Raw genomic sequence first — 26,084 nt, 5'->3', positions numbered from 1 at the left:
GCGGGAAATAGACATGATTACATTTCCGGATGCGGGAAGCGGGAATAAAAAAAAATAAAAAAATTCTGTTTTGAAAAAAATAGGTGCGGGCGGGTCCGTCGAACAAGGAATCAAATTGGTGTGGCCTAAAGTGTGATTTATTTTCCCTAAATATGTCTGACTTTCCATTCCATAATATAAAGTAATTCTTTTAAAATCATAAATTACCAGAAAAAAAATAATCTCTTATACTACAACACAACAATGAAACAAAACATTAATTTTACAATACTATAATTAGTGAATTGAATAACCAGAGCACAATTTTATTTCCATTGACCATTTGATTCAGAGCTTCAAAATTTTCATATGATGAAAAAATATATAAAACAAACTATCCTATAACTAATGACATATTCTCAACAAATATACAGTTGTTTCTTGTGTGCACACATACTTTTTCAATCTAATATATACCTAAAAAGTGGATGAAAAGCAAGAAAAATCAAGAAATTTTACAAAGTATACTATTTTTTGTCATGATTTGTTGCCATGAAAAAAGGTTTTTTATTTTAAAAAGGTTGTACCTAAATGTATTTGAACATGTATGGCAACTTTTTAATTTGCACCAATATTTGGGCCAAAATAATGGCCTTATTAACCTTTCTACTTTGATCATTAAAATAAAACATTTCCTTAAAACAACAATAAAAACAACAAGTATTAATGACCACTTTCCATGATATGTTGAAATTCAAGTTAAAATGTTTACATTGCTTCTAAAAACATAATCAACCTCTCATCTGCCAAAAGAAAAATGTGTTTAAGGGGCATTGAAATACATGTATATTGCCACAACTGTGGATTCAATTTTTTCCTAAGATAAACATTTTCTTGGAATTCGTCAGTACAGGTGAACCAGGAGCTTTAATGCTCAATTAATAACATATTTGCTATCTGCTTATATGCAGGCTTTGGCAAATCCATGAAATTAAATATCCATAAAATAAATCCAGGTTTTCCCCAATCTGCTAAAAATTGAAACCAACCAAATTAAATGAGTCAAGAATACTCCAAACTTTGCTAATATGGTCACAATATTTGTCCATGCCTTCATTATCCTTCTCCACTCTATATGCATTCAGGTCAGGTATTTTGGACTTGTGACAATAAGGTGGTTTGCCAGTAATAGAAGACCTGATTACAGGTTACCACCCTGAACAGATGATTCTCAGTTAAATATGTACATATTTTTTCAGGAACTTTCAAACACTGAGAATCTACTGATTTCATTTGAAAAGTAAGAACCATTACTAACAGATGGTCAAAGTAGCTGGTCAACATCTACATGTACAAATGTTACACAAATGACAGAACCAGCTGTCATTATATCAAATAATTATACAGTTCTTTAGTCATTATCCTAATTTCAATTATTAATACAGTTCTTCAGTCATACATCTACAAAACCATCTGTGTCTTTATCATTGTCCTTTTCTCCATCATAAAACTCATTGTTAGCTTCAACTCTAAAATTATCAGAAAAACAATATTATAAATGTTAAACAAGTGATCTCTATTATCTTTGATATAAAAATTATCAACGACAATGTGTATTAAGTTAAGATATTAAAGCATTGAAACCCTATTCAAAGTGTATTTTTGCTGCATTTTTTTGTACCTGTCCTAAGTCAGGAACCTGTTGTTCAATGGTTGTCATTTGTTGATGTGGTTCATAAGTGTTTCTCGTTTTTGTTTTTCATATAGATTAGTTCTTTGGTTTTGCTGTTTGAAAGGTTTTACACTAGTAATTTTTGGAGCCCTTTATAGCTGGCTGTTTGTTGTTAGCCCAGGCTCTGTGTTGAAGGCCGTACTTTGATCTGCAATGATTGACTTTTTACTAATTGTGACTTAGATGGAGAGTTGTCTCATAGGCACTCGTACCACATCTTCTTATATTATTATGCAAAGACAAACAAAATACACATATCATTGAACACAGTGATGCAAATATAAATGAATGAGCTAAGGGGATGATGTACATATTTAGTAATCAATGTAGACCAACTACTCAATCAATGAAGCCGCAATTAAATATAATTACAAGATGAACAGTCTCTACCATAGATTCCTATGATTTGACCAACCTTTTATCATTTTCATCCTGATGATTTCTAATATCTGGATCAAGTTCCTCTGTGTTCTCCAGACTTAACAGATCTGACGGCACATCCTGCATTTGTACACTAGGGGAGCTAACTAAGTTCTTCAGAATCTCATGAACAGTTCCCCTTATGTTGTCTAAATACTGAAAACAATCATTAAAAACATTAATCTACAATCAAGTTATATGCTTAATTGTCATTTGCAAAACAGTATCTCAACAATTAAATTATAAAACTAGAGGCTCCCTTAAGAATGTATTACTGACCTAAATTCTACACTTAATTACAGAATAGATAAAATATAAATCATATTTGTGAATGTATTACAAACTCGAAATCAAAACTGATTTAGTATACATATACTTCCATGCCACACTAGTTTAATTATGAAACTCAAGCTTATATCTCTTTAAATACATTTTTTTATGTAGGGCTAATAAGTGAGTATGTTGTACTATGTTATTTAAGGTGTGACATATTTGAATCATTGTGGAAGGCCTTCCAATAAACTATGAATAATTTTTTTTTATGTATGGTAACTAGAATTGCTACATTTTGTAGAATTCTAGCGATGAGTTATATTCAGAGATAGTCATAAATGAAGAATGCTGCTATGACATATGGAGTGGTCATCTGTGACACTTGTATACCAATAACTCCAATCAAATCATAATGGCATATGTAAACTTTTATAAAGATAACTTAAACTTCATTAATCATCTTGGTTTAATATATTTCTTATAAGCTGTAACAGTCAACATTATTCCTAGTAAAACTTATTCAAAGACAAAGCTCAAAAATGTTATAGAATGAAATTCATAACAGTGTAGCTATAGCTATTCATTGACTGGGACAAATTAGGTGAATGTTCGTCTGTAATGCCCACTGCTCACAGCGTACTTATTATAGACATTTAAACTGTGAGGTCACGAAAGGTTCTCAACGCCTAAATAAAATAATTAGAAATACCTTTGTGATTTGAATATAAATAAAAATGGCCTTCAACACAGAGCCTTGGCTCACACGGAACAGCAAGCTATAAAGGTTGAATACTTAAAACTTTTTTACTAGATTTTTTGTAATGTTTTGACAATCAATTTTTCTTATAAGATATCGCACGTTCTTTCAGAAAAAAATTGACTTAATTGGCTTTAAAAGTTACAATGCATGTTGTCGTCTGTTATGTAGTTCATATGTGTTTCTTGTTTCTCGTTTTTATATTAATTGGGCCTTTGGTTTTCCCGTTTAAATGGTTTTACACTAGTAGTTTTTGTGGCCCTTAATAGCTTGCTGTTCGGTGTGAGTCAAAGCTCTGTGTTGTAACTTGGATGGAGAGATGTCTCATTGGCACTCATACCACATCTTCCTATATTTATGTGTTGATTGATCATCTTTTTGCGAACGTCAAAGCGATTTAACAACTGCGGTTGTCGAATTAAGTCATCTTTAAACTTCTATCTGGTCTTAAGTTTTATTTTAGAACAAATGCATAATCCACTTTCAAAAGTTGTGCAAATACACATACTTGCAAGTTTTTGGAAAGTCAAAAGCTATTTGGATTAAACCTTGGGAAATTTGAATTAACATTAATGTATTGGTAAAATGTAAAAAAAATTGTATATAGGAAACTTGAAATCATTTTGTTATTTTGTGTCATGAATTTGTATTGATGCCATCTCGTATGTTTTTAAATATGAATAAAGGGGTAGTCAGTTTGTCTTATAAGTCAATGAGACACAAAAAAAAAAAACAAAAAAAAGGTGCTACATTCATTCTTTAACAAAAGAATACATCACAAGAATATACGTTTTGTAAGAAACTTGAGAAATTGTGTTGGACTTGAAGATAAGACAAAGTGACATATATCTGAATGAATGGATCGTTTAATGGTATTAAACAAATTAAATGATTTTTTAATTATCCGGAACTCTTCACAAACAAAACCCACATGTATATGCATTGAATAAATAGATGGCCATTCTGAAATAATCACAATGTAGAAGTATTTGTTCTGTTAATCAATGAGATATTTTGTGAATTAACCCCATCAACTTAATAGGGTTTTTTTACAATAGATTAACCTATTTTTTTATTACTATTAACACAGCTCTGAACATTATTATTCTTATAAATGACACATTTGTAAGTGATGAAATAACAAATATTTAAAACAAATTCCTTTAAAACTTTGTAAAAAGAAAGTTTCATTTTATGTATCGAAATGTGTAACAAGTGAATATTTCATTCCCCACTGGAAGTCCTCTGAAAGACTAGGTGAGCATAAAATGATAGCTGTTGACAAACAAGTTACAATTTACAAATGTTTTACTGTCGACCACACTGTTATGAAATTAATTCTATTTGAAACCTGGCTTATGTTTTGTGAATATCTGAAGGGTGTTATTTAATAGATTTATAACTCTTTAAGATTTCAAAATTTAATGTGCTAAAAAGAGGCCTTATTATATTATATACTGTCTCCTTTATATGTGAATATCTATGAGATGGATATATTGGCTACAATGTATATTACATACCTGTTTGGTGTTTAAGTTTTCTTGTTTTGTTGATACATCTGGATGTAAAGTAAAGTCTGGAGAAAAATATTCTAAATATTCTGAAAAGAATGAAAATCAATAATTGAATAATGATTATATCTTTATTAACAAGGGGTGATGTGTCATTTATATCAATAAGAAAGTGGAACTTCAAGCTACTGCTCACTGATGATACCCCCGCCCAGATGTAAGTGTTCGGTAAACAGGAAGTTGTTGAGGGATGAATCTGAAAACACATCATACGGTATAGCTGACTTATATAAACTCTAGAACCAAATTTTAGAAATCCTATGATGTAGTTCCTGATAGGAAGCGAGGACAAATATTTATGGGATGGACAGTCGGACAGACAGTCAAAGGTTAAACAGTAAACCCTAATTTTATAAAAAAAAAAAACTAGAGGCTCTAAAGAGCCTGTGTCGCTCACCTTGGTCTATGTGAATATTAAACAATGGACACAGATGGATTCATGACAAAATTGTGTTTTAGTGATGGTGATGTGTTTGTAGATCTTACTTTACTAAACATTCTTGCTGCTTACAATTATCTCTATCTATAACAGTACTTTCTGTGGAAAATGTTATTGAAAATCTTCAAATATTAAGAAAATTGTTAAAAATTGACTATGAAGGGCAATTAGTCCTTAGGGGGTCAATTGACTATTTTGGTAATAGTGACTTATTTTTAGTTCTTACTTTGCTGTACATTATTGCTGTTTACAGTTTATCTCTATCTATAATAATATTCAAGATAACAAAAAAACAGCAAAATTTCCTCAAAATTACCAATTCAGGGGCAGCAACTTACAACCGATTATCCGATTCATCTGAAAATTCCAGGGCAGATAGATCGTGACCAGATCAACAATTTTACTGCCTGTCAGATTTGCTCTAAATGCTTTGGTTTTTGAGTTATAAGCCAAAAACTGCATTTTACCCCCATGTTCTATTTTTAGCCATGGCAGCCATCTTGGTTTGTTGGCCGAGTTACCGGACACATTTTTTTAACTAGATACCCCAATTATGGCTAAGTTTGGTTAAATTTGGCCCAGTAGTTTCAGAGGAGAAGATTTTTCTAAAAGATTACTAAGATTTACGAAAAATGGTTAAAAATTGATTATAAAGGGCAATAACTCCTAAAATGGTCAAATGACAATTTTGGTCAAGTTGACTTATTTGTAGATCTTACTTTGCTGAACATTATTGCTGTTTACAGTTTATCTCTATCTATAATAATATTCAAGATAATAACCAAAAACAGCAAAATTTCCTAAAAATTACCAATTCAGGGGCAGTAACCCAACAACGGAATGTCCGATTCATCTGAAAATTTCAGGGCAGATAGATCTTGACCTGATAAACAATTTTACTTCCTGTCAGATTTGCTCTAAATGCTTTGGTTTTTGAGTTATAAGCCAAAAACTGCATTTTACCCCTATGTTCTATTTTTAGCCATGGCGGCCATCTTGGTTGGTTGGCCGGGTCACGCCACACATTTTTAAACTAGATACCCCAAAAATGATTGTGGCCAAGTTTGGATTAATTTGTCCCAGTAGTTTCAGAGGAGAAGATTTTTGTAAAAGATAACTAAGATTTACGAAAAATGGTTAAAAATGGACTAAAAAGGACCATTACTCCTAAAGGGGTCAACTGACCATTTCGGTCACGTTGACTTATTTGTAAATCTTACTTTGCTGAACATTATTGCTGTTTACAGTTTATCTCTATCTATAATAATATTCAAGATAATAACCAAAAATAGCAAAATTTCCTTAAAATTATCAATTCAGGGGCAGTAACCGAACAACGGGTTGTCTGATTCATCTGAAAATTTCAGGGCAGATAGATCGTGACCTGATAAACAATTTTACTCATGTGAGATTTGCTCTAAATGCTTTGGTTTTTGAGTTATAAGCCAAAAACTGCATTTTACCCCTATGTTCTATTTTTAGCCATGGCGGCCATCTTGGATGGTTGGCCGGGTCAAGCCAAACATTTTTTAAACTAGATACCCCAATGATGATTGTGGCCAAGTTTGGATTAATTTGGCCCAGTAGTTTCAGAGGAGAAGATTTTTGTAAAAGATAACTAAGATTTACGAAAAATGGTTAAAAATGGACTAAAAAGGGCAATAACTCCTAAAGGGGTCAACTGACCATTTCGGTCACGTTGACTTATTTGTAAATCTTACTTTGCTGAACATTATTGCTGTTTACAGTTTATCTCTATCTATAATAATATTCAAGATAATAACCAAAAACAGCAAAATTTCCTTAAAATTATCAGTTCAGGGGCAGCAACCCAACAACAGGTTGTCCGATTCATCTGAAAATTTCGGAGCACATAGATCTTGACCTGATAAACAATTTTACCCCATGTCAGATTTGCTCTAAATGCTTTGGTTTTTGAGTTATAAGCCAAAAACTGCATTTTACCCCTATGTTCTATTTTTAGCCATGGCGGCCATCTTGGTTGGTTGGCCGGGTCACGCCACACATTTTTTAAACTAGATACCCCAATGATGATTGTGGCCAAGTTTGGTTTAATTTGGCCCAGTAGTTTCAGAGGAGAAGATTTTTGTAAAAGTTAACGACGACGGATGACGACGACGACGGACGACAGACGACGGACGACGACGGACGCAAAGTGATGGGAAAAGCTCACTTGGCCCTTCGGGCCAGGTAAGCTAAAAAAATGAACATAAAGCAAAATAAAAAAAATGCATCTGTAGTATGGTCTGAAATAACAACTTGCTACATATTTTGTAACATAGGCTGCCATCATCGTCGATCAACTGAATCAATTACACCCTATTAAAGCACATGAAAGATCTTCTCAAATATGTATATGTTAATAACCTAAGACTGTTCCATTAAAACACGCAAGGGGACCAAGGGAAGGCAATTTTTGATGTCAGCTATGGATGGGTGTCATGAACAATGAAAATCTGAATTTTGGCTCAATGTGTGATAAATCCATTTTGGCAGAGCCTTCCCTTGCTACCATGCATTGTTAAATGGACCAGCCCTTACCATTATAAGGTATATCATTGCTAATATCTTCATCCAATAACACCGCTGTCTCATACGTCCAACAACGAGCTACATTCCTTTTTGTATATCCTCCTCCTCCTAGTACAAGTGTTGGTAATCCATAATTCTTCACTATCTTTACACATTCACTATAATGTATTAACATTTGCTGTCAATTGCTTAGCTTTAATCAATTTAAAACAAAAAACTAAAATATTTGTATAGTCTTTTTCAAAATAAGCGTGCTTACATACACTCTTCAAGTATGTTATTGAATATATATAAAAAAAAAAATATTTAACTGAAATGATAATAAGATTATTTGACTATATTTTATTGCAAAAAACTAAAACTAAAACTTACCCGTGACCTTTGATACTTAAATTAAAACAACCCAATCTATCACTGCCCAATGAGTCTGCTCCACACTACAATAATAAATATATATTGGTTTCATCTATCATCTTAGTATATTATTTATCACTATCTCATCACAACATACTGTTATGTGTTTTTCATACTGATATTGTAACCCTGTTTTAATCACCACATGAAATATTTTGGACAATAACTGTCAATTTAAATGCTCCACAGTTGAGTAAGTAATTTGTAGAAACTAAATTCTATTGGCACATTGTTTTGAAAAAATGACAGTTTCTTTTAAAAAAACTAAAGATTTATCAACAGGAAGTGAGTAATTGCGTCGAAAACAGTCACATATGACCAGCAAATTTCAATTTTTGTCTGCCCGATATTTGTTATGGGAATCATAAAGTAAATGTGATAGCTAAATCTACATGATTCCCTTGTAATGTGTCTTTGCCCATCTAAGATTATCAAATTACCTATTGTTGTCCAATCATAGGAAAATTAGTAAGGATTTGTTTGTTCTAATATCAGCAAAAAGTTCTTTTGCCTAGTTAGTATAAGTATTTTTAAATAAACTTGGGCAGTTGTCCTTATGTCTTAATGGCACAAAATCTCCTTATATCTACAGGACTTTACTTAATGTTTTTGTTTACAACTTATTAGACAAACTGGTTCCTACCTGTAGCACTATACATGAAGGTTGATAGAAATCCATAACTGATTTGATCACTTGTGAGAACATTGATATGTAAGCTGTAAAATAGTAGATTACAATTTTATATGACATGCAAAACATTTTATATTTATTTTCGTGGATATTTAAATCAGGTGTTTTTTTTGCAAAGTCTGCATACATTCAGTTAGAAAATTGTAATTCGTTGAACATTTACATCCACAAAATTGGAATTCAAGAATATTAATAAATCCAATGTATCATAAAATATTCAAATTTGGCATGACAAGCTTACATTATTTAGATAAAAACAAGAATGTGTCCCCAGTACACGAATGCCCCACTCGCACTATCATTTTCTATGTTCAGTGGACCGTGAAATTGGGGTAAACCCTCTAAATTGGCATTAAAATTAAAAAGATCATATCATAGGGAACATGTATACTAAGTTTGAAGTCGATTGTACTTCAACTTCATCAAAAACTACCTTGACCAAAAACTTTAACCTGAAGTGGGACAGACGGACAGACGGACGGACGCACAGACCAGAAAACATAATGGCCCTCTACTATCGTAGGTGGGGCATAAAAATGTAAAACAATCTGCATGTCAAGCTGACATTCTTTGAATGGAACATAACTAAAGTATGAAAATCTTTTAACATTCTTAACCCTTTCACCGATTGCTGCCCAGACAGAAGCTATTCTGAGACGATGGCTTCCCTGGCTACTATTACTCAAGTGGGAGATCTTCATAATAAATGTCAATAAAAACTTGTTTGTAGTTATTTGTGTATTTATTTTATTTACTAACACCATGTTCACAGTTTTGTTCATGTTTTGATAATTTTTTCTTCATAAAATATTCAAATTTTCAAATTTTCGGCATTATCTGGGTGAAATTCTCAAAATTCTGCTCTAATACCCCCAAATCGTAATTTTTAAACCCAAAACGGCAAAATTTTGAAAAATTTTATGAGGCTGTACAAATTCCTCACACTGAACGATGTCCATTCCAAGTGTTTTGAACATAAAACGACATTTTACGTCAAAAAAGTATACTAGTTTGGCCTCAATTCTTCCATATTCTTTCAAAAAAAATGTTCCCTCATTTCAAATTCTCGTAAATTCCGTAAATTTCGTCTGATTTTGACACGGTTTTCAACAAACGGAAGCGCCAGGTTTACACTTTCATCCGGGTTTTCATCAAAGAAAGATAATTCATGTTTGCACTGTTTTGAGCGGGAAGCATAAAAGAGGTATTCCGATCCCGGTAAAACGGGACTCATCGTCAGCTGTCTGAAGCATGAATCCCGGTAAACCAGGACTCATCGGCGAAAGGGTTAAATCAAATGAATTCTTTAACTCTTTAACATTAAAGCATAATGCTATAGGAGTTCACACACAAGATTTTTATATTTGCTAATGTATAATTTTTACTTTAAAGGTCAGTCAGCTCTGAAATTGAGGACAAATTAAAATGAAACTTGTCAAAAGTATGTGCTCCTGCATGGAATTAACATATATACTGTATGCTGTTAATGAATCATGCAGGTGATCTGTATTTTAAAGTTTTTATACAATATATTAAAACCTACTCTGATCATCAATGCCTTCCTTCAATGGTACATTTATTGAGTAATATCTGCCACTCTCTGAACCAAATTCATACATATCACCTAAGTAAAGAAAAGATGCAATTATTTTTTGTAAACAAGTTATTTAAAATATAAACAAGTAATGTTTCTATATTTAAATGTCTATATGATGGCACATTCCAAATACAGGATTTACATTACTTGAGGGAGCTGAGTCAAACAAAATATAAACCCTCAGCAAGAGTTGTCACAATTATTTAATCTGCATGGAACCTGAATTACACTTGTATAATTTATGGCTCATCCCTACCTTTAGGTATTGTCAAGTACCTAGTATTTGTTGACAATTCATCATGCATATTTTCAGTACCAGTACATATTTCTGTATATTTTTTGTATTTTAGTTTTAAAAATGCATTTCTCCATATTAACAAATAGATTTTTTTATGTTTATATTAATTTTTTTTGTAATGAAGTAAATAGCTTTTAAAATCCCGGTTTGCATGTTAGTGATTTTTTTAAAGTATTTTGACCTCTACAAATATTGATTAACTCAACCTGATATTTTCCTGTGTATTTGAATAATTTTGTAATTTGCAGTGAAAATAATTTTCTTGTGAATGCAATATTCTATAATTATACTTTCTGCCATTAATTTAGTATTTGGTGAATAAATATTTGGTGAATTTAAGTTAAAAAAAACCTTCCATTGAAGGATACTCATATTTTTTTTTCTTTGTGACCTCTGACATTCTTGTGTAGGTTAATAATCTATCACATAGTTTCCAGAATATATATTAACATCTCTATGTTGTTATCCCATCAGAAAACTATATCCATTTGCAATCTGTCATATTTTGTATTGTTCTTATATAAGCCTTAATGAAAAGTGTATCTATCACAAACCTGTTCCTGGGAAGAAATAATTTCCATATTTATGGAAGGAAACAGTCATAACTCGATCTGTAAGGTAGAAAGCTTCTTGTACACCATCGCCATGATGTATATCAATGTCAATATATAACACTCTAGGATGATACCTGGAAATAATCATACCACATCTTCTTTTTTATACAGTTAATAATGGATTATGTCCGTAAATGCATTTGCTTGCTTTTCATTGTCAATACAAATTCATCATTTTAGATTAAATGAAGTTTGGACAATTTTTCAAAAGCATTTAACAAAACGTTAGATAAGCTACTACCATCAGAAACAATTGATAATAAACCTATGACTTAAAGTTATTTTCCCCTATGATTAACAATGAATTTACCCATTGTCCATTTAGATGCTCAAAGAAATCTTTAATGAGGAAAAATGACGCCACTGCCTCTAATATTGGGATATTTTTTATGCAAGTCTTGATTTTCACATACCTTAATAAGTTGAACATTGCAACATGTCTTGTAAGCATATAATTGATATTCGTATAAATAAATAGGTCAAGACTACCTGAATGATCTACAGTATCCAATGACTACTGTCTGGTTTTTTTGTACAGATAAATAGGTCAAGAATACTGGAATGATATACAATATCCAATGATTACTAGCTGTTCTTTTGTACTAATAAATAGGTAAAGAATATTTATATGATCTACAATATCCAATGACTACTGGCTGTTCTTTTGTACGTGCTAAATAAAGACTACCTGAATGATCTAAAGTATTCTAAGCAATGTGTATTTTTTTTCTTTCTTGCAATTACATTTTTCTAAATCAAAGCAAATTCTATTTCTGTAGATTTACACAATATTGTTATACTTGTTTTATTTCACATTGAAGATTAGACAAATAGGAATACAAATGTACAAAAGAAGTTGAGGGACTGATTCACGCTATTGAACCAGACAAATTCACCTTAAAAGCATGTCCGAAGAGAACCATATCTGCCGAGAAATTCAAAGAATACCATGCAACAATTATTGTGGAAAAGCAAGTAAAGAATAACTCTTACTGTGAGTGTATTGACATTCCACCAAGTAAAACAACGTACAATATTCAAACTCACTTTAGGGCCTTAATAATAGCAGAGACATATATACACATATACATATATGTGTATATATAATAGGGTACAAGTCAAATCGGCATCAATAGAAAAAGTCAAATCGGCACCTGGTAAATCGACATCTAGTCAAATCGGCACCTATTTAAAGTCAATTAGGCATCAATAATATATATAAATAATTCAACCCTTAAAAATGTGAATAAACATGATAAAATTAGGTTAATATTTCTGGCCAACCCCTTCCTTATCGAACTCTTCTTGGGTAAATACTGTAAAATGTCTGGACAACCCATTCCTTGTTTCTACGGTTTTTGCTTAAAATACTGTTAAAAAATATATATTAAACAAATCTAACATGGGTGCCGAATTGACTATATCAAGTGCCGATTTAACCAGGTGCCAATTTGACTAGATGCCGATTTGACTATACCGGGTCCCGAATTAACCAGGTGCCGATTTAACCAAGTGCCGATTTGACTAGAATTCTGTAAGACAGTGATCGCACCGAAACAGCTAGACGACACTGTTGTGCACCCATCAAACATAGAGAGCTTCAAATCTGTTCTCCCGCCCCACCAATAAAACTGTTGTATTTAAGCCAGTATTGATATCGACAATTTATTCACATGTCATACAGATACAGTCTGTTACAGACTCTACTGTTGTAACTTTGTAAACAAACATTGAGTCGGATTTCCGGTACTTCGATCTGTCTTATAACCAGTAGAAAGTGGACCAACACGGACACATTATATTTTCTTATAAAAAAAGGCAGTTGTTTGTAAAAAGAAAAGACTATCAAGTTTTCCCCGATTAATTATATATCTTTAATGTTTTAACAATGTTTTAGTTTTACTTCACATAATCCAGGGATCTTCATGGATGAAAATTGAACCATGGAGGAACTTTCACCATAACAAACCGTGTCTACGCTGTACAGTGTAGCGTGATCGGAAGTATTTTATCCCTCCATACAAGGAATGGTGAACATGCTAATTCATTGCTTATTTAAATTATATTTATTTGAATTTTTATTATAGAATTAGAAGTATCAATATGTTCATTTATTGCCGTTTTTAACCATTCAAATGCCAAGTCTTCATGGTCCCCCTTAGTCGAGAATGACCAAAAGCTGTCATGAAGGTCCCCATGTAGATTTCTTGTATTTTTGGTAATTGTAATGGGGGTTAAAAATTATATGATGTGGAGCTTATTTTTCATGGACACTGTCAAATTCAGAACCCATTACCGGTATGGCTGATTTGCAGCAACAACAAAACGATTCGTACGGGTTATGTAAAAGGTTAAAGAGATTTGTAAAGCAAATGAAAAGGTTTTTAATGACTTTATCTGACAAATTGATGCTGTGCAACATGTATGCATCTTTCGAGTCTGAATAGAAACCGGAAACGCGGATGTATCAATTTGATTGTAATATACGAAATGAATTCGGAATTACAATACGATATTTCTTTACAGGAAATATTTATAAGTTTTTACTTTTAAACTTTAAAGTAATTCTAAATTATTGTTACAGCAGTACTCGAGTTATTTGAGATGAAATAATATTTACTGTTTTGCGTCTTATTTTGTTCTTCTTAAAAAAGGGGGATGCTGATTGCGTAAGTCAAAATAAAGCACGTGTTCGACTTGTTAAACTGTTTTCTTTGTAACTGGATTATTAATTTATTTATCTAATCTAAATTATCATAATCATTTGCTGAAACTTAGTTGAATAATTCGACAAATGGATCGTCTATCCTCAGATAGAATTCTCCTGTCTGGTTTGTTGATCTACCTGTACAAGCTAAGGTACAAGTGATTAGCGATCTTAATCCGGATATCCCTCACAGGCGTTAGAACTGTGTTGGATTATAACATAAAAAGCCTAAGGGTTATGCAATTACATGCATTTAATTATACTTGATAAAAAAAAATGGCGTCGGGCTTCAAAAAATGATGAAGTTTTGAACGATGGCGGAAGACAATTTAACGATGGCGCAAGATAATTTAACGATGGGGCGAGTCATTTGATGAATTTGCGGGGCGCCATCGTTAAACAGGCCATGGAGATCCCTGAAATCAATAAAGTTATAAAAATAGATTTATGAGTATCTTAACAACATTGGTTGGTACACTTCGATCTTTTTTGGTAATAAGAAGGACCGGAGGTATGTAAACTGGTTCCCGGTTGATTACTAAACAAAAATGATAATACAAGTAAATTCCAGTTTGTATATGAAATAGTAAATACGAAACCAAGCGCGGTAGACGGAGAAATGTAATGGAAAGTAAATACGAACCAAGCGTGGTAGGCAGAGAAATGTAATGGAAGTTCAGTTCACTAGTATCGGAAACATGCCGCTGAAAGCGTCAATTTTCCAAATATACTGCTTTTAGTCTCCATTAAAAAGTAGATGACAGAGTGATATCAGATCTAATGATTTACTTTTTTGTATAGCTGTATAGGGATGTGTTTCATTGCACTGTTGATATGAAGGGAACTCTAAATCAAATTTGAAATGAAATTCAGTTTATATATAAGGACAGATGATAAGATTTCTTTAAAAACAAAACTTTAGTGTTTCATTAAGATAACACCTATCATCCATTTTATTATAAAATTCTAGATCAAGCTCTGTCAGCTGGACAGGCAATTTTATGCTCTCTCTTTTTTTTAAATTATATAAATCACCAGTCACATGGACCTTCAAACACAATATAATAGAGGTTTACAATAAAATATTAAATGATATATGCCTGGTGTGTTTTATGAAATCTGTACTTATAACAATAACAAATAAGTATAATACTTACTTAAGTAATTCTAATATTCCAATCACAATATCATTCACGTAACAGAATCCTGAAGCCTAAAAATAGAAATGTAATTAATTACAAAGTGCAACAATACCGACATCACATAGTTCATAGTCTCTATGCATTTTTCTTTATATATCACAGTGTAAGTTGGCATGCTTTGTGAATGATCAGATTAAATACCTTTTCAGTTGAAAAAACTTAAAAATTGTATATAAAATTATTTAGTATTTTTATTTAGTATTTCTTTGAAGGTGAGGAAAATGGCATTGACTGCTGAGTCTTTCGGTTTCCCTCCAAATTCAATTCACTATTTCAGATGTCTAATTGATTTATTATGTTGTTGGGCAGCTGTTTCATTGACAACAAACCATCATCGCCTTTCATTCATTTATGTTTGATTGTAGAAGTGTTTGTAAATTCAGGAATCTAGCAGTAGAATGTGGTAAATTTACTAATCATAAAAACCCAATTTATCAAACAAACATCTAAAAGCAACATTATGTTGAAATCATTTTCCAAAAAGATCCAGGAAGTAGCAATGTATTACCTAATTAATATGTGAGAAAATTTAATTATCAATGTCAATTATATAAGTACATGCTTGATGACTATATATTTAGTTATCCCTATTGTAACAACTGAAACATTATTTCTAACCTCATATTTTTTAGCATGATGAAGTCCGCCTGACCAGTTCACAGCTATATCACAATGCTGGAAAATAAACAAAAAATAAGGTTGCTCAAATTATTATTTAAAGTCATATGAATTTTCAAATTAAAAAAAATATTATTTTTTTTTAGAACTACATGTATTAAAAGGGCTAGTTTTTATTATAAAAGTTATATGCATAAACTTTTTCCTGAAAAAAATTCTTTAATTTGTCCAAATTAAGAAGAAATTTACTTTTTTTAATTTTTAGCTTTTAGCCAAGAATTCCCCGACATTTTTTCTGGAAACCTCAGTGTAACCTTTCTCGTAAACATCGGGAGATCGCAAGTGCCAAGGGGAAAACCAAATTGGCAAAGAGAGTCAACAAACGAAAACTTCGTTCAGTCCAGCCTGAACTTTAGTCATCCAAATAAACTGTATATATCTTATTGCACATGTTATACACATGCTTACCTCCATATTCATGCTGCTCTGTTGAATGTTTACAAAGGTGACAATCGGTAAACGTGTTTCAAAACATGGACAAGACTAAATTTATGATATATACATGCATTGGTTCAAGAATTGGATTAACATTGTTATTCACCAGTCCCTCGTTTCATATGACTTTAAAACATGTTCATTTGACATTTATAAAAAAAAAAATCTTTTTTTTTGTAGTTAGCTTGCTGTATACCCTGTCCTTCTTAACCACTTTAAAATTAAAACTAGAGGGTCCAAGGACCCTGTGTCGCTCACCTGATATTTTTATTTACAATTGTTGCATGATAAATGCAACTGTTGTACTGTCGTTTAGTTTCAGAGATATAATACTAAAAAGTGCATTTGAAACCTATGTTTTATTTCAGCCATGTGGGCAGGCAGGGTCATCATACACAGTGGTCCCTGGATATCCTAGTGGTGATTTAAACCAAGTTTGTTTAAATTCAACAGTTGTTTCAGGGGAGAATTTTTGTAAAATTTATCTAACAAGAAATGCAAAGTAATGAGAGTTGTGAAGTAGTTTTGTTGTTGTGCAACCCCCCCCCCCTCCACTTTGCCAAAAAAACCCAAAAAGGTAATAAAAAATTATCATATAAGGGCAATCTATCCTATTAATGATTTCTGCAAAATTCAGTTGATTGTGCAAGGGTTGTATAGCCAGCTGAGGTCGTTAAAAACTCTCTTTCTTTTGTTGTTGCAGATAGATCTTGACCTGATAAGCAATTTTACCACATGTCAGATTTGCTCTAAATGCTTTGGTTTTTGAGTGATAAGCCAAAAACTGCATTTTACCCCTATGTTCTATTTTTAGCCATGGCGGCCATCTTGATTGGTTGGCCGGGTCACCGGACACAATTTTTAAACTAGATACCCCAATGATGATTGTGGCCAAGTTTGGTTTAATTTGGTACAGTAGTTTCAGAGGAGAAGATTTTTGTAAAAGATAACTAAGATTTACGAAAAATGGTTAAAAATTGACTATAAAGGGCAATAACTCCTAAAGAGGTCAACAGACCATTTTGGTCATGTTGACTTATTTGTAGATCTTACTTAGCTGAACATTTTTGATGTTTACAATTTATCTCTATCTATAATAATATTCAAGATAATAACCAAAAACAGCAAAATTTCCTTAAAATTAACAATTCAGGGGCAGCAACCTATCAACGAGTTGTCCGATTCATCTCAAAATTTCAGGGCAGATAGATCTTGACCTAAAAAACAATTTTACTACATGTCAGATTTGCTCTAAATGCTTCGGTTTTTGAGTGATAAGCCAAAAACTGCATTTTACCCCTATGTTCTATTTTTAGCCATGGCGACCATCTTGGTTGGTTGGCCGGATCACCGGACACAATTTTTAAACTAGATACCCCAATGATGATTGTGGCCAAGTTTGGTTTAATTTGGTCCAGTAGTTTCAGAGGAGAAGATTTTTGTAAAAGATAATTAAGATTTACGAAAAATGGTTAAAAATTGACTATAAAGGGCAATAACTTCTAAAGGGGTCAACAGACCATTTTGGTCATGTTGACTTATTTGTAGATCTTACTTTGTTGAACATTTTTGCTGTTCAAAGTTTATCTCTATCTATAATAATATTCAAGATAATAACCAAAAACAGCAAAATTTTCTCAAAATTACCAATTCAGGGGCAGCAACCTATCAACGGGTTGTCCGATTCATCTGAAAATTTTAGGGCAGATAGATCTTGACCTGATAAACAATTTCACCCCATGTCAGATTTGCTCTAAATGCTTTGGTTTTTGAGTTATAAGCCAAAAACTGCATTTTACCCCTATGTTCTATTTTTAGCCATGGCGGCCATCTTGGTTGGTTGGGCGGTCACCGGACACAATTTTTAAACTAGATACCCCAATAATGATTATGGCCAAGTTTGGTTTAATTTGGTCCAGTAGTTTCAGAGGAGAAGATTTTTGTAAAAGTTAACGACGGACGACGACGACGACGACGACGGACGACGGACGACGGACGCCGGACGCCAAGTGATGAGAAAAGCTCACTTGGCCCTTCGGGCCAGGTGAGCTAAAAAAATGAACTTATCAAGTTTGTATAGCAAAGCAGGCAAAGTATACCAGTAGTATATACATTTGTAATTACCGGTAAACATGTACCTGGTAGCTAGAGAATTGTAAACATCCTTGTCCATCTCTGGTTGTCTCATTTGCAATAATCACCTTATTTTTCATTACAGTCAGGATACAACATGACACCAAATTGTCTCTTTTATTATAAAATCAAAGGTATATATATTGTTCTTTTACCCTATTGTTTTTAACAAGAACTTACATTATTATTCAATTTGATTGCTCCTTCTAATGATGCTCCAGTGTACATAGAACAGAAATCAAACATACCATCAAAGACGGGACTGGAAAAAAAAATAATGATATATAGAACAGAAATTAATCATGAAATCATTAAAAGGACAGAAAGAAATATAGATATTATTACAGGGGGGGGGGGGGGGTTAACAAGATTGATTTTTAGCCAATTTTGGTGATCCTGTGTTGTTGATTTGTTGTTTTTACTTTTTCTTTCATATATATGTTTATCATGTTTATATTCCGTAACTAGAAAAAAAATTATGAGACGAAATGGTTAGTCTTGTGCTCAACCCCTAATCTGGAGAGCCAGTGGATTTGTAGTTAATGTTCCATTTCCCTAGATTGGATGCCAGCCAAAAAAAAATATGGATTGGTATCAGAGTTGTCTCTCCTAGATGGATTGTCTAACTGGGCTATTGAACCCAATCTGACCAACTATTTACCTATTGCTTGGACATGTTTATATACAATGTATACGAGTAAAAACAAAAACTTACCAATCATCTCCAACATTAAACATACTAAGTTGCTTTGTAAACTGTTGTACATTCTGTGGTGTAACTCTTTGTAGAAAATCTATGTATTCATCAGAATGAAACCTACACATATCATGAGCTGAAGCCTTATATGGTCTGTACAGCTGTGGAAAAAAGAATGAAATCTAAATGTCATCAGCTGAAGTCCTATTTGGTATGTACACATAAGAAAAAAAGTATTTATTGAAATTTGCAGTTATCATTCATTATATATTGACAACAGAAAACATAATATAGAACTGTTTTAACAGAAAATGGATGGGTAAATGGCAGTTTTATGTCCTGTGGAAAAAATGCACATTCAGGACAAGAAAATGAAAAGGAACCCTGCTTTTTACATAAATGGCATGCAAAGCCAGGTTTTAAACTGCACAAAGTTATGTCACCATAACCTGACACACTATTCTGACTACAAATGCAATCTAACCATTCTTTGCTTTTACATTTGATTGCCATTCAATGGGTTTCCATGTAAGATATTTGAGATATTTTTTCATGTGTTAAAAAACATAAAAATCACATTTGAAATAAGTTAAAAGTAATGAAAATGATGATTATGAATTCAATATCTGAATTTAAATTGTGATTCGTGTGATTTTGAATAACTATACACATTCCAACTTAATACACTAGGTGAGTATGAATTTTATTATTTATTCTTTGACAAACCTTCATTTTTTCATGTAGTCCATAATGTAACACCAGACAGTGTGTCAGGGCGATACGATGTGGCTTCATTGGATGGCCTGGACCTGCAATGATATTCAAATGTAATAAAAAAAAATTGATCAATGAATCTTTATGTTTGGGGAACAGAAAATAAATCAATTTCTGATAAAATGAATAAATAAAACACTTTTTGACTCCTCTCTTATTATCCTTTTATCTGTAAAAATAATCATGATAATACTGGTACCTATATCAATAATCAATAATCACTGAAAACTCAATGTTACATATATAATCTTAATTCTGCAAAGATCTATCTGAAATGATTTGAAAATCAATCAAACAAATGTGTCACCTGTGTTTTTCACAGAATTGCAGTTGTCCGGTAAGTCCTCTCATACAGAGTAAATTTGTATCAAGGACCGGTTTATCATATATTAATGAACTTGAACGTAAGGAAATGACCATAATCTATTAATAGAAAAGGGAAGATACCTTAAAATACCAAGAGAAAAAATATTATGCAAAAACTGTAAACAAATTGAAGATGAAATTCATTTCTTTTTGTATTGTAATAGAAACCATAATACATGTAATAGAAAAGTTTAATTTGATTTTTTGATAAATGAGAATATCCACTTTTATAAATTTAAATGACATAGATAAAATAACATATATACTCAACCCAATTTCACACATTCAGGTAAATAAGCTAGAATCCTTTTTAAAACAGTCTATTGAACTGAGGACCGGGGACTCTTAAAATATTTACTTTTATTGTGTATATTAATGATCTTGTTGTTATTTTTTATTTTCATTTTGTTATGTTTTGTCACAACTATAAATTTGTAGTTTTATGACAATAAAGATTCGAATTGAATTGAATTGAATTAATAGACCACTCAGAAAGGAACTGCGCGCAGATGAACAAAATAAAAAAGAAATCAAACCAATCTGAAAAAGAAATTGATTGAAAATAAGAATAAACCAAATTTTTTTTATCACTATTAAGATCAGAAAATAAAGTAATTTAAAAAACATGATTATAAAAATTGGTTAAAATGTCAAAAGCTTGGTTAATAGTATTCCCACAAAAAAAATTGTCATCATTCAGTATTCTTAAATGCAGTCAAGACATCATCATTCTTGTCAATGGGTTTAAAGTCTGTACAATAATGATTGAATGAAAAAAAAAAAAAAACAGAAAGCTTTCACATACATATTTCTTTAAGAAACAGGTTCCTATAAGATTTATTTTTACAATTTGGTTATTTTTGCTTTGCATAGTTTTTAAATTGAATTAGCTCCCTTTTGTTTAGACCTGATGTAAGCAAATGGTTTTAATCAATGTTTAAATAGTATAGCAGATGATTTTTTTTTATACAGAAGTGAAAGGCAGAGTTATCGGTCAGGAGGAATTACCAGATGGACGGAATTACTGGACATGACTGTACCGAAACGCAAAATATAAAAATCAAATCAAAATAATATATTTTAGAGTGAAAATTATTGATAGCCTTGGTCATTTAACTGTATTAATGTTTCTTCTGTCTTATATTATACCATTGAAAACAAAATGAAATAAGAATCAGGGCAGACACAGGAGGGGCAGGTATTTAATAGCCTAGGCTTACAGACCTAGAGCTTACAGGAACAGTGAAAACATGAAATTATAACGAATGGACAATGATTTCTAGAACCGCATCCTATTTTTCATATCATCCCTGTTGCATAGATAATTTGGACAATCTTTTGACTTCTTAGAACAGAATTTTTGGCACTGTACTTCTATATTAATTTATATCATAAATAACAATGGGAAGATGGCCATAATTTTCACCAAACCCATTTTTGCAATAAAGCCTATACTTAGGGTGTGCATTAATCGTACCATAATGAAAATTGCCGACATCTGGGTCGTAAAAATATGCAATATTTGGGTTTGACATTTTGCATTCTTCTTTTTCTACATATCATTTATTTATCTTCTTTACCAAAGAGGTTAGCATTTGATTTGACTCATTACCGAAGAGTAACGTCGTAACATAGACAACCACGTACAAGAATTATTTGACATGAGGCTAATTTTACGGAGGGTTTGTAGAGTTAAGTAACTTAAGACTATGTAAAAGGGATTTTTATAAGTAGACTATTTAATTTTACCAATGAGCAGGTAGATAAAAAAAATCGATATAATTATTTTGGAAAAAAACATTACGGTATTTACGACAGCCAAGGATTTGTACATATCTAACTATACAAATCCTTGCGACAGCTAAGCATATAATATGCTTAGCTGTCGCAAGGATTTGTATAGATATATTAACCTACATGAGCTAAGCAACATTTTCACTATATTGCTGTTTCCGGTAAAATAGCACTTGAAATTCTATAGAAATAGGCTATTTTAAATTGTCGGCTTGCATTAAGACATTTTAATCAGAGCCGGCAAAATAGCCACTGCCTTAAAAAAGGCCATGTCATTAAAACAGATTATGCATGTTTCAGTAGAATAGCTGACAGACGGCTGCGAACTGAGATAAGTTGACTATACGGATGGACACTGGTGGTCAATATTTTGTCTAATTTCAATGGTTGTGAGTTAGAAACGACCATTTAACTATATAAAAAAAAGGGGGTTTTCTGATCCCCTCTGATTTGATGAAACAAAATATTGTTGTCAAGCAGATGACAAAGAAAAATATTCTGAATTCAGATTTTTCCACACCATAGAGTGGAAAATAAAAAAAAAATATGTGTAGTGTCGAGAAACTAAAACAAATATTTCTGACTCAGATAAAAATAATAGTATCTGACCCCCCTCCCCACACTTTTGAAGTTAAATGTTTGTTCAACTTATGAATTATCTTTTATCTATTGGTTTGTCTAAGTGGTAAAAATACGGCATTGTATAAAAAGAAAGGAAAATGTTGAATTAAAAAATAAAGATGTCTCTTTTTAAATACCATTGCATGATTTCAATATAAAGCTAACATAAAAACTTAAAATAGAATTACTATTCTCTTTTGATTCTTTATCATTTTAACTTTATCTACTGAGGCAAGTTTTCCTGTGACCTTTTTCATGCTACGTTTTTTGGGGATTTTTTCTGTGAATTTTCATAAACTAGATATGCATGATCTCTTTCTTATATGGTCATGCTATTACGACGGAATCGGGACCGTCAATAAAGCATTACAAACAGCCTCAAAGAGTAAGGAAGTGTGTTGAATATAATGATTGTATAAATTGATACCCCAAAGGTGACAGATAATGCGTGTTTTAGATTGAAACTAGTTGATTCTAAATTTTGTCAAATATTGTGACTGATGCACGACTTCTTTGTTGTAGAGTTGGTCGGCTTGGTTTTATCAAGTATAACACGAACTGCACTTTGGTAGCTGTATTGATTAAAAGTATAAAGTTCTCAACCATTTTGATGTTTTTCATTTGTTGCTTCTGCAAGAGACCCCAGACAATATAATTTTGCCACCACCCTTTATTCTCTTTTATCCGATAGCCAATGTTACAAAATTGTCTATTTGGATATTGAAGAGTTTACATGATTTGTTTTTAAAAAATCAACAATTCACGTAATGTTTTAAAACAAAATAGTATTCAACATGTCACTTTTGAAGACAATTTATTACAAGATTTTGAGTTTTTGAATGTTAATATTAGTTTAATTTTGTATCCATGGACATCTATGACCTGGGTGATAATATATTGGTGGTATAAAAGTCCCAGCTTTAGCCAAAATAGATTAGTTTGTCCTGAAACAAAAATATAGATTTAATGACGTTTTATTAACACTGATTCCATTAGAATTTGGATGTGCACTGATTGATATTTTGGTCTTAGAACCATAGAACTCTTTTTGTCAGAAAACACTGTCAACCATCCAAACATACAATCCACACTGATCTGTGCCCACACTTGTTTAGTCTTCGAAATATGTATGTTATTGGATTCTTAATATCCAAGAAAAAAAGAACAAAAGAACATATTCAAACACAAAACGTTTTACATAGATCTACACTGTCGATACCACTACTAGTGGACAATAATTTCCAGTCAAGGTTTCGGCATTAGTCATGTTAGTTAGTCATTTTGTTTATCCTTTTATTGGTTTAACTTAATTTGTACTTCTTCGAGAATGTGACTCATACTAGAACGACATGAAGTTTTAATATATGTACTATCAACTACACATTTAATATATGTACTATCAACTACACACAATTATTTTGTTGGCGTCTTTGTCAGATTTAATACTATCAGTTATATCAACTTTTTTTGTTGGCGTCTCATTTTAGATTTTTTTTATGTTTGTTTAATTAATTGTTGTCAGTTATGTTGTTTGCCTGTGGTGAATGTTTATACAGTGTTGATTTATTGTTGTCAGTTGTGTTGTTTGTCTGTGGTGAATGTTTACACAGTGTTGATTTATTGTTGTCAGTAGTGTTGTTTGTCTGTGGTGAATGTTTACACAGTGTTGATTTATTGTTGTCAGTTGTGTTGTTTGTCTGTGGTGAATGTTTACACAGTGTTGATTTATTGTTGTCAGTAGTGTTGTTTGTCTGTGGTGAATATTTACACAGTGATGATTTATTGATGACAGTTGTGTTGTTTGTCTGTGGTGAATGTTTACACAGTGTTTATTTATTGTTGTCAGTTGTGTTGTTTGTCTGTGGTGAATGTTTACACAGTGTTGATTTATTGTTTTTAGTTGTGTTGTTTGTCTGTGGTGAATGTTTACACAGTGTTTATTTATTGTTTTTAGTTGTGTTGTTTGTCTGTGGTGAACGTTTACACAGTGTTGATTTATTGTTGTCAGTTGTGTTGTTTGTCTGTGGTGAATGTTTACACAGTGTTGATTTATTGTTTTCAGTTGTGTTATTTGTCTGTGGTGAATGTTTACACAGTGTTTGATGCTGGATCCCAATTATTGTCATGTTAACCAATTATGTCTGTTTTAGTTACTCATAAAAAAAGAAGATGTGGTATGATTGCCAATGAAACAACTGTCCACAAGAGACCAAACTGACACGTAAATATAACCGAACTATTAACAACTGTAATACGAGTTGCCAGCCAAGAGGTTGGTTTATCTAGCTATAAAACCAGATTTTACCCACTGTTTGTTAACGAAAATCAGAAATAAAATAGTTGTTTTCCAAATCGTTCCAATGGTGATAAATACTAACGTTTGATGTCGTCAGGTTTTATGGGCTTCACCATTTTTAATTTAATTGGAGTTCGGTAATTTTTTACTAATATGTTTTTGACGATACATTTTGTTAATTCTCAGTGGTAAAATAAAAATCGTTAATAACATTGTCACGGTTAAGCATGGCCACAACTCCCAGAGCCGAAGCTGACTCTAGATGCTATTTAGTTCCTTTTCTTTAATCTATATATATATATTCAGAAATGTGTGTCAATAATTTGTGTTTAATCATTTACAAATATCATTAACCAAACTTTTGAACCTTTAATATTTCAATAAATACATAATAGCAAGCTGTCTGAGGACTGACTTCTCCGATGCAGCAGAGCAAGTTACGTCATATTTGGGGGAAAGTCCCTTATTGTTGTAAAGATAGTAAATAGTACGGAAACAAATCACATAAGTAATTAAGCGCTATAATCTCCCTATAATGTCTATGATAGGTCTACAATATAAAATAAATATACTGACTTTAGTAATACTACGTGTACATTATATCTACTATGGTAAGCCTATAATATATACTAGTAGCTTGCTGTTTGGTGTTGAAGACCGTACTTTGACCTATAATGGTTTACTTTAATTTACAAATTGTGACTTAGATGGAGAGTTGGCATGCACTCATACCACATCTTCTTATATCTATGCAGAATTTGGTTGCACATTCAAAATATCAACAATCTATATTTCAATTTCTATACAGAATGTCTGACTGTAAAAAAAAAGCATGAGTTCCTGACTCGTTATCCATCCTGACTTTTTATATAACTGAGCATGACATATTATGCATTGTCCTTAGTCTTGTGTCCCAGTTTTTGAATATTTTTTCTTAATTTAAAACTTAGGAGAAAAGAGGGAAAGGCGTTACTATATATCCTATTCCACTGTCTTTGAAGCTCTTTTGTAGGATACTTAATTTTTTAAGTACTGATATTCAA

General features: G+C 31.9%; 1 protein-coding gene across 1 annotated transcript; it reads right to left on the bottom strand.

Annotated features, from left to right (window-relative positions):
- Window positions 1–132: 132 nt before the first annotated feature.
- On the bottom strand, window positions 133–21,900 carry LOC143073202 (histone deacetylase 3-like). The gene is made up of 14 exons (XM_076248566.1): window positions 21,808–21,900; window positions 19,917–19,999; window positions 19,209–19,351; window positions 18,674–18,755; window positions 15,866–15,922; window positions 15,203–15,258; window positions 11,279–11,412; window positions 10,373–10,453; window positions 8,782–8,855; window positions 8,097–8,161; window positions 7,734–7,882; window positions 4,682–4,761; window positions 2,127–2,287; window positions 133–1,508 (listed from the first exon to the last, which is right to left on the bottom strand). Exons 1-14 carry the CDS (start codon window positions 21,863–21,865, stop codon window positions 1,433–1,435), a joined length of 1,299 nt encoding a protein of 432 aa, XP_076104681.1. The 5' UTR covers window positions 21,866–21,900; the 3' UTR covers window positions 133–1,432.
- Window positions 21,901–26,084: the final 4,184 nt, after the last annotated feature.

This window comes from Mytilus galloprovincialis, chromosome 1 (genome assembly GCF_965363235.1).
Source record: "Mytilus galloprovincialis chromosome 1, xbMytGall1.hap1.1, whole genome shotgun sequence".
Taxonomy (NCBI): domain Eukaryota; kingdom Metazoa; phylum Mollusca; class Bivalvia; order Mytilida; family Mytilidae; genus Mytilus; species Mytilus galloprovincialis.
Note: the sequence above shows the minus strand (reverse complement) of the source record. Positions and strands in the feature narration are given on the sequence as shown.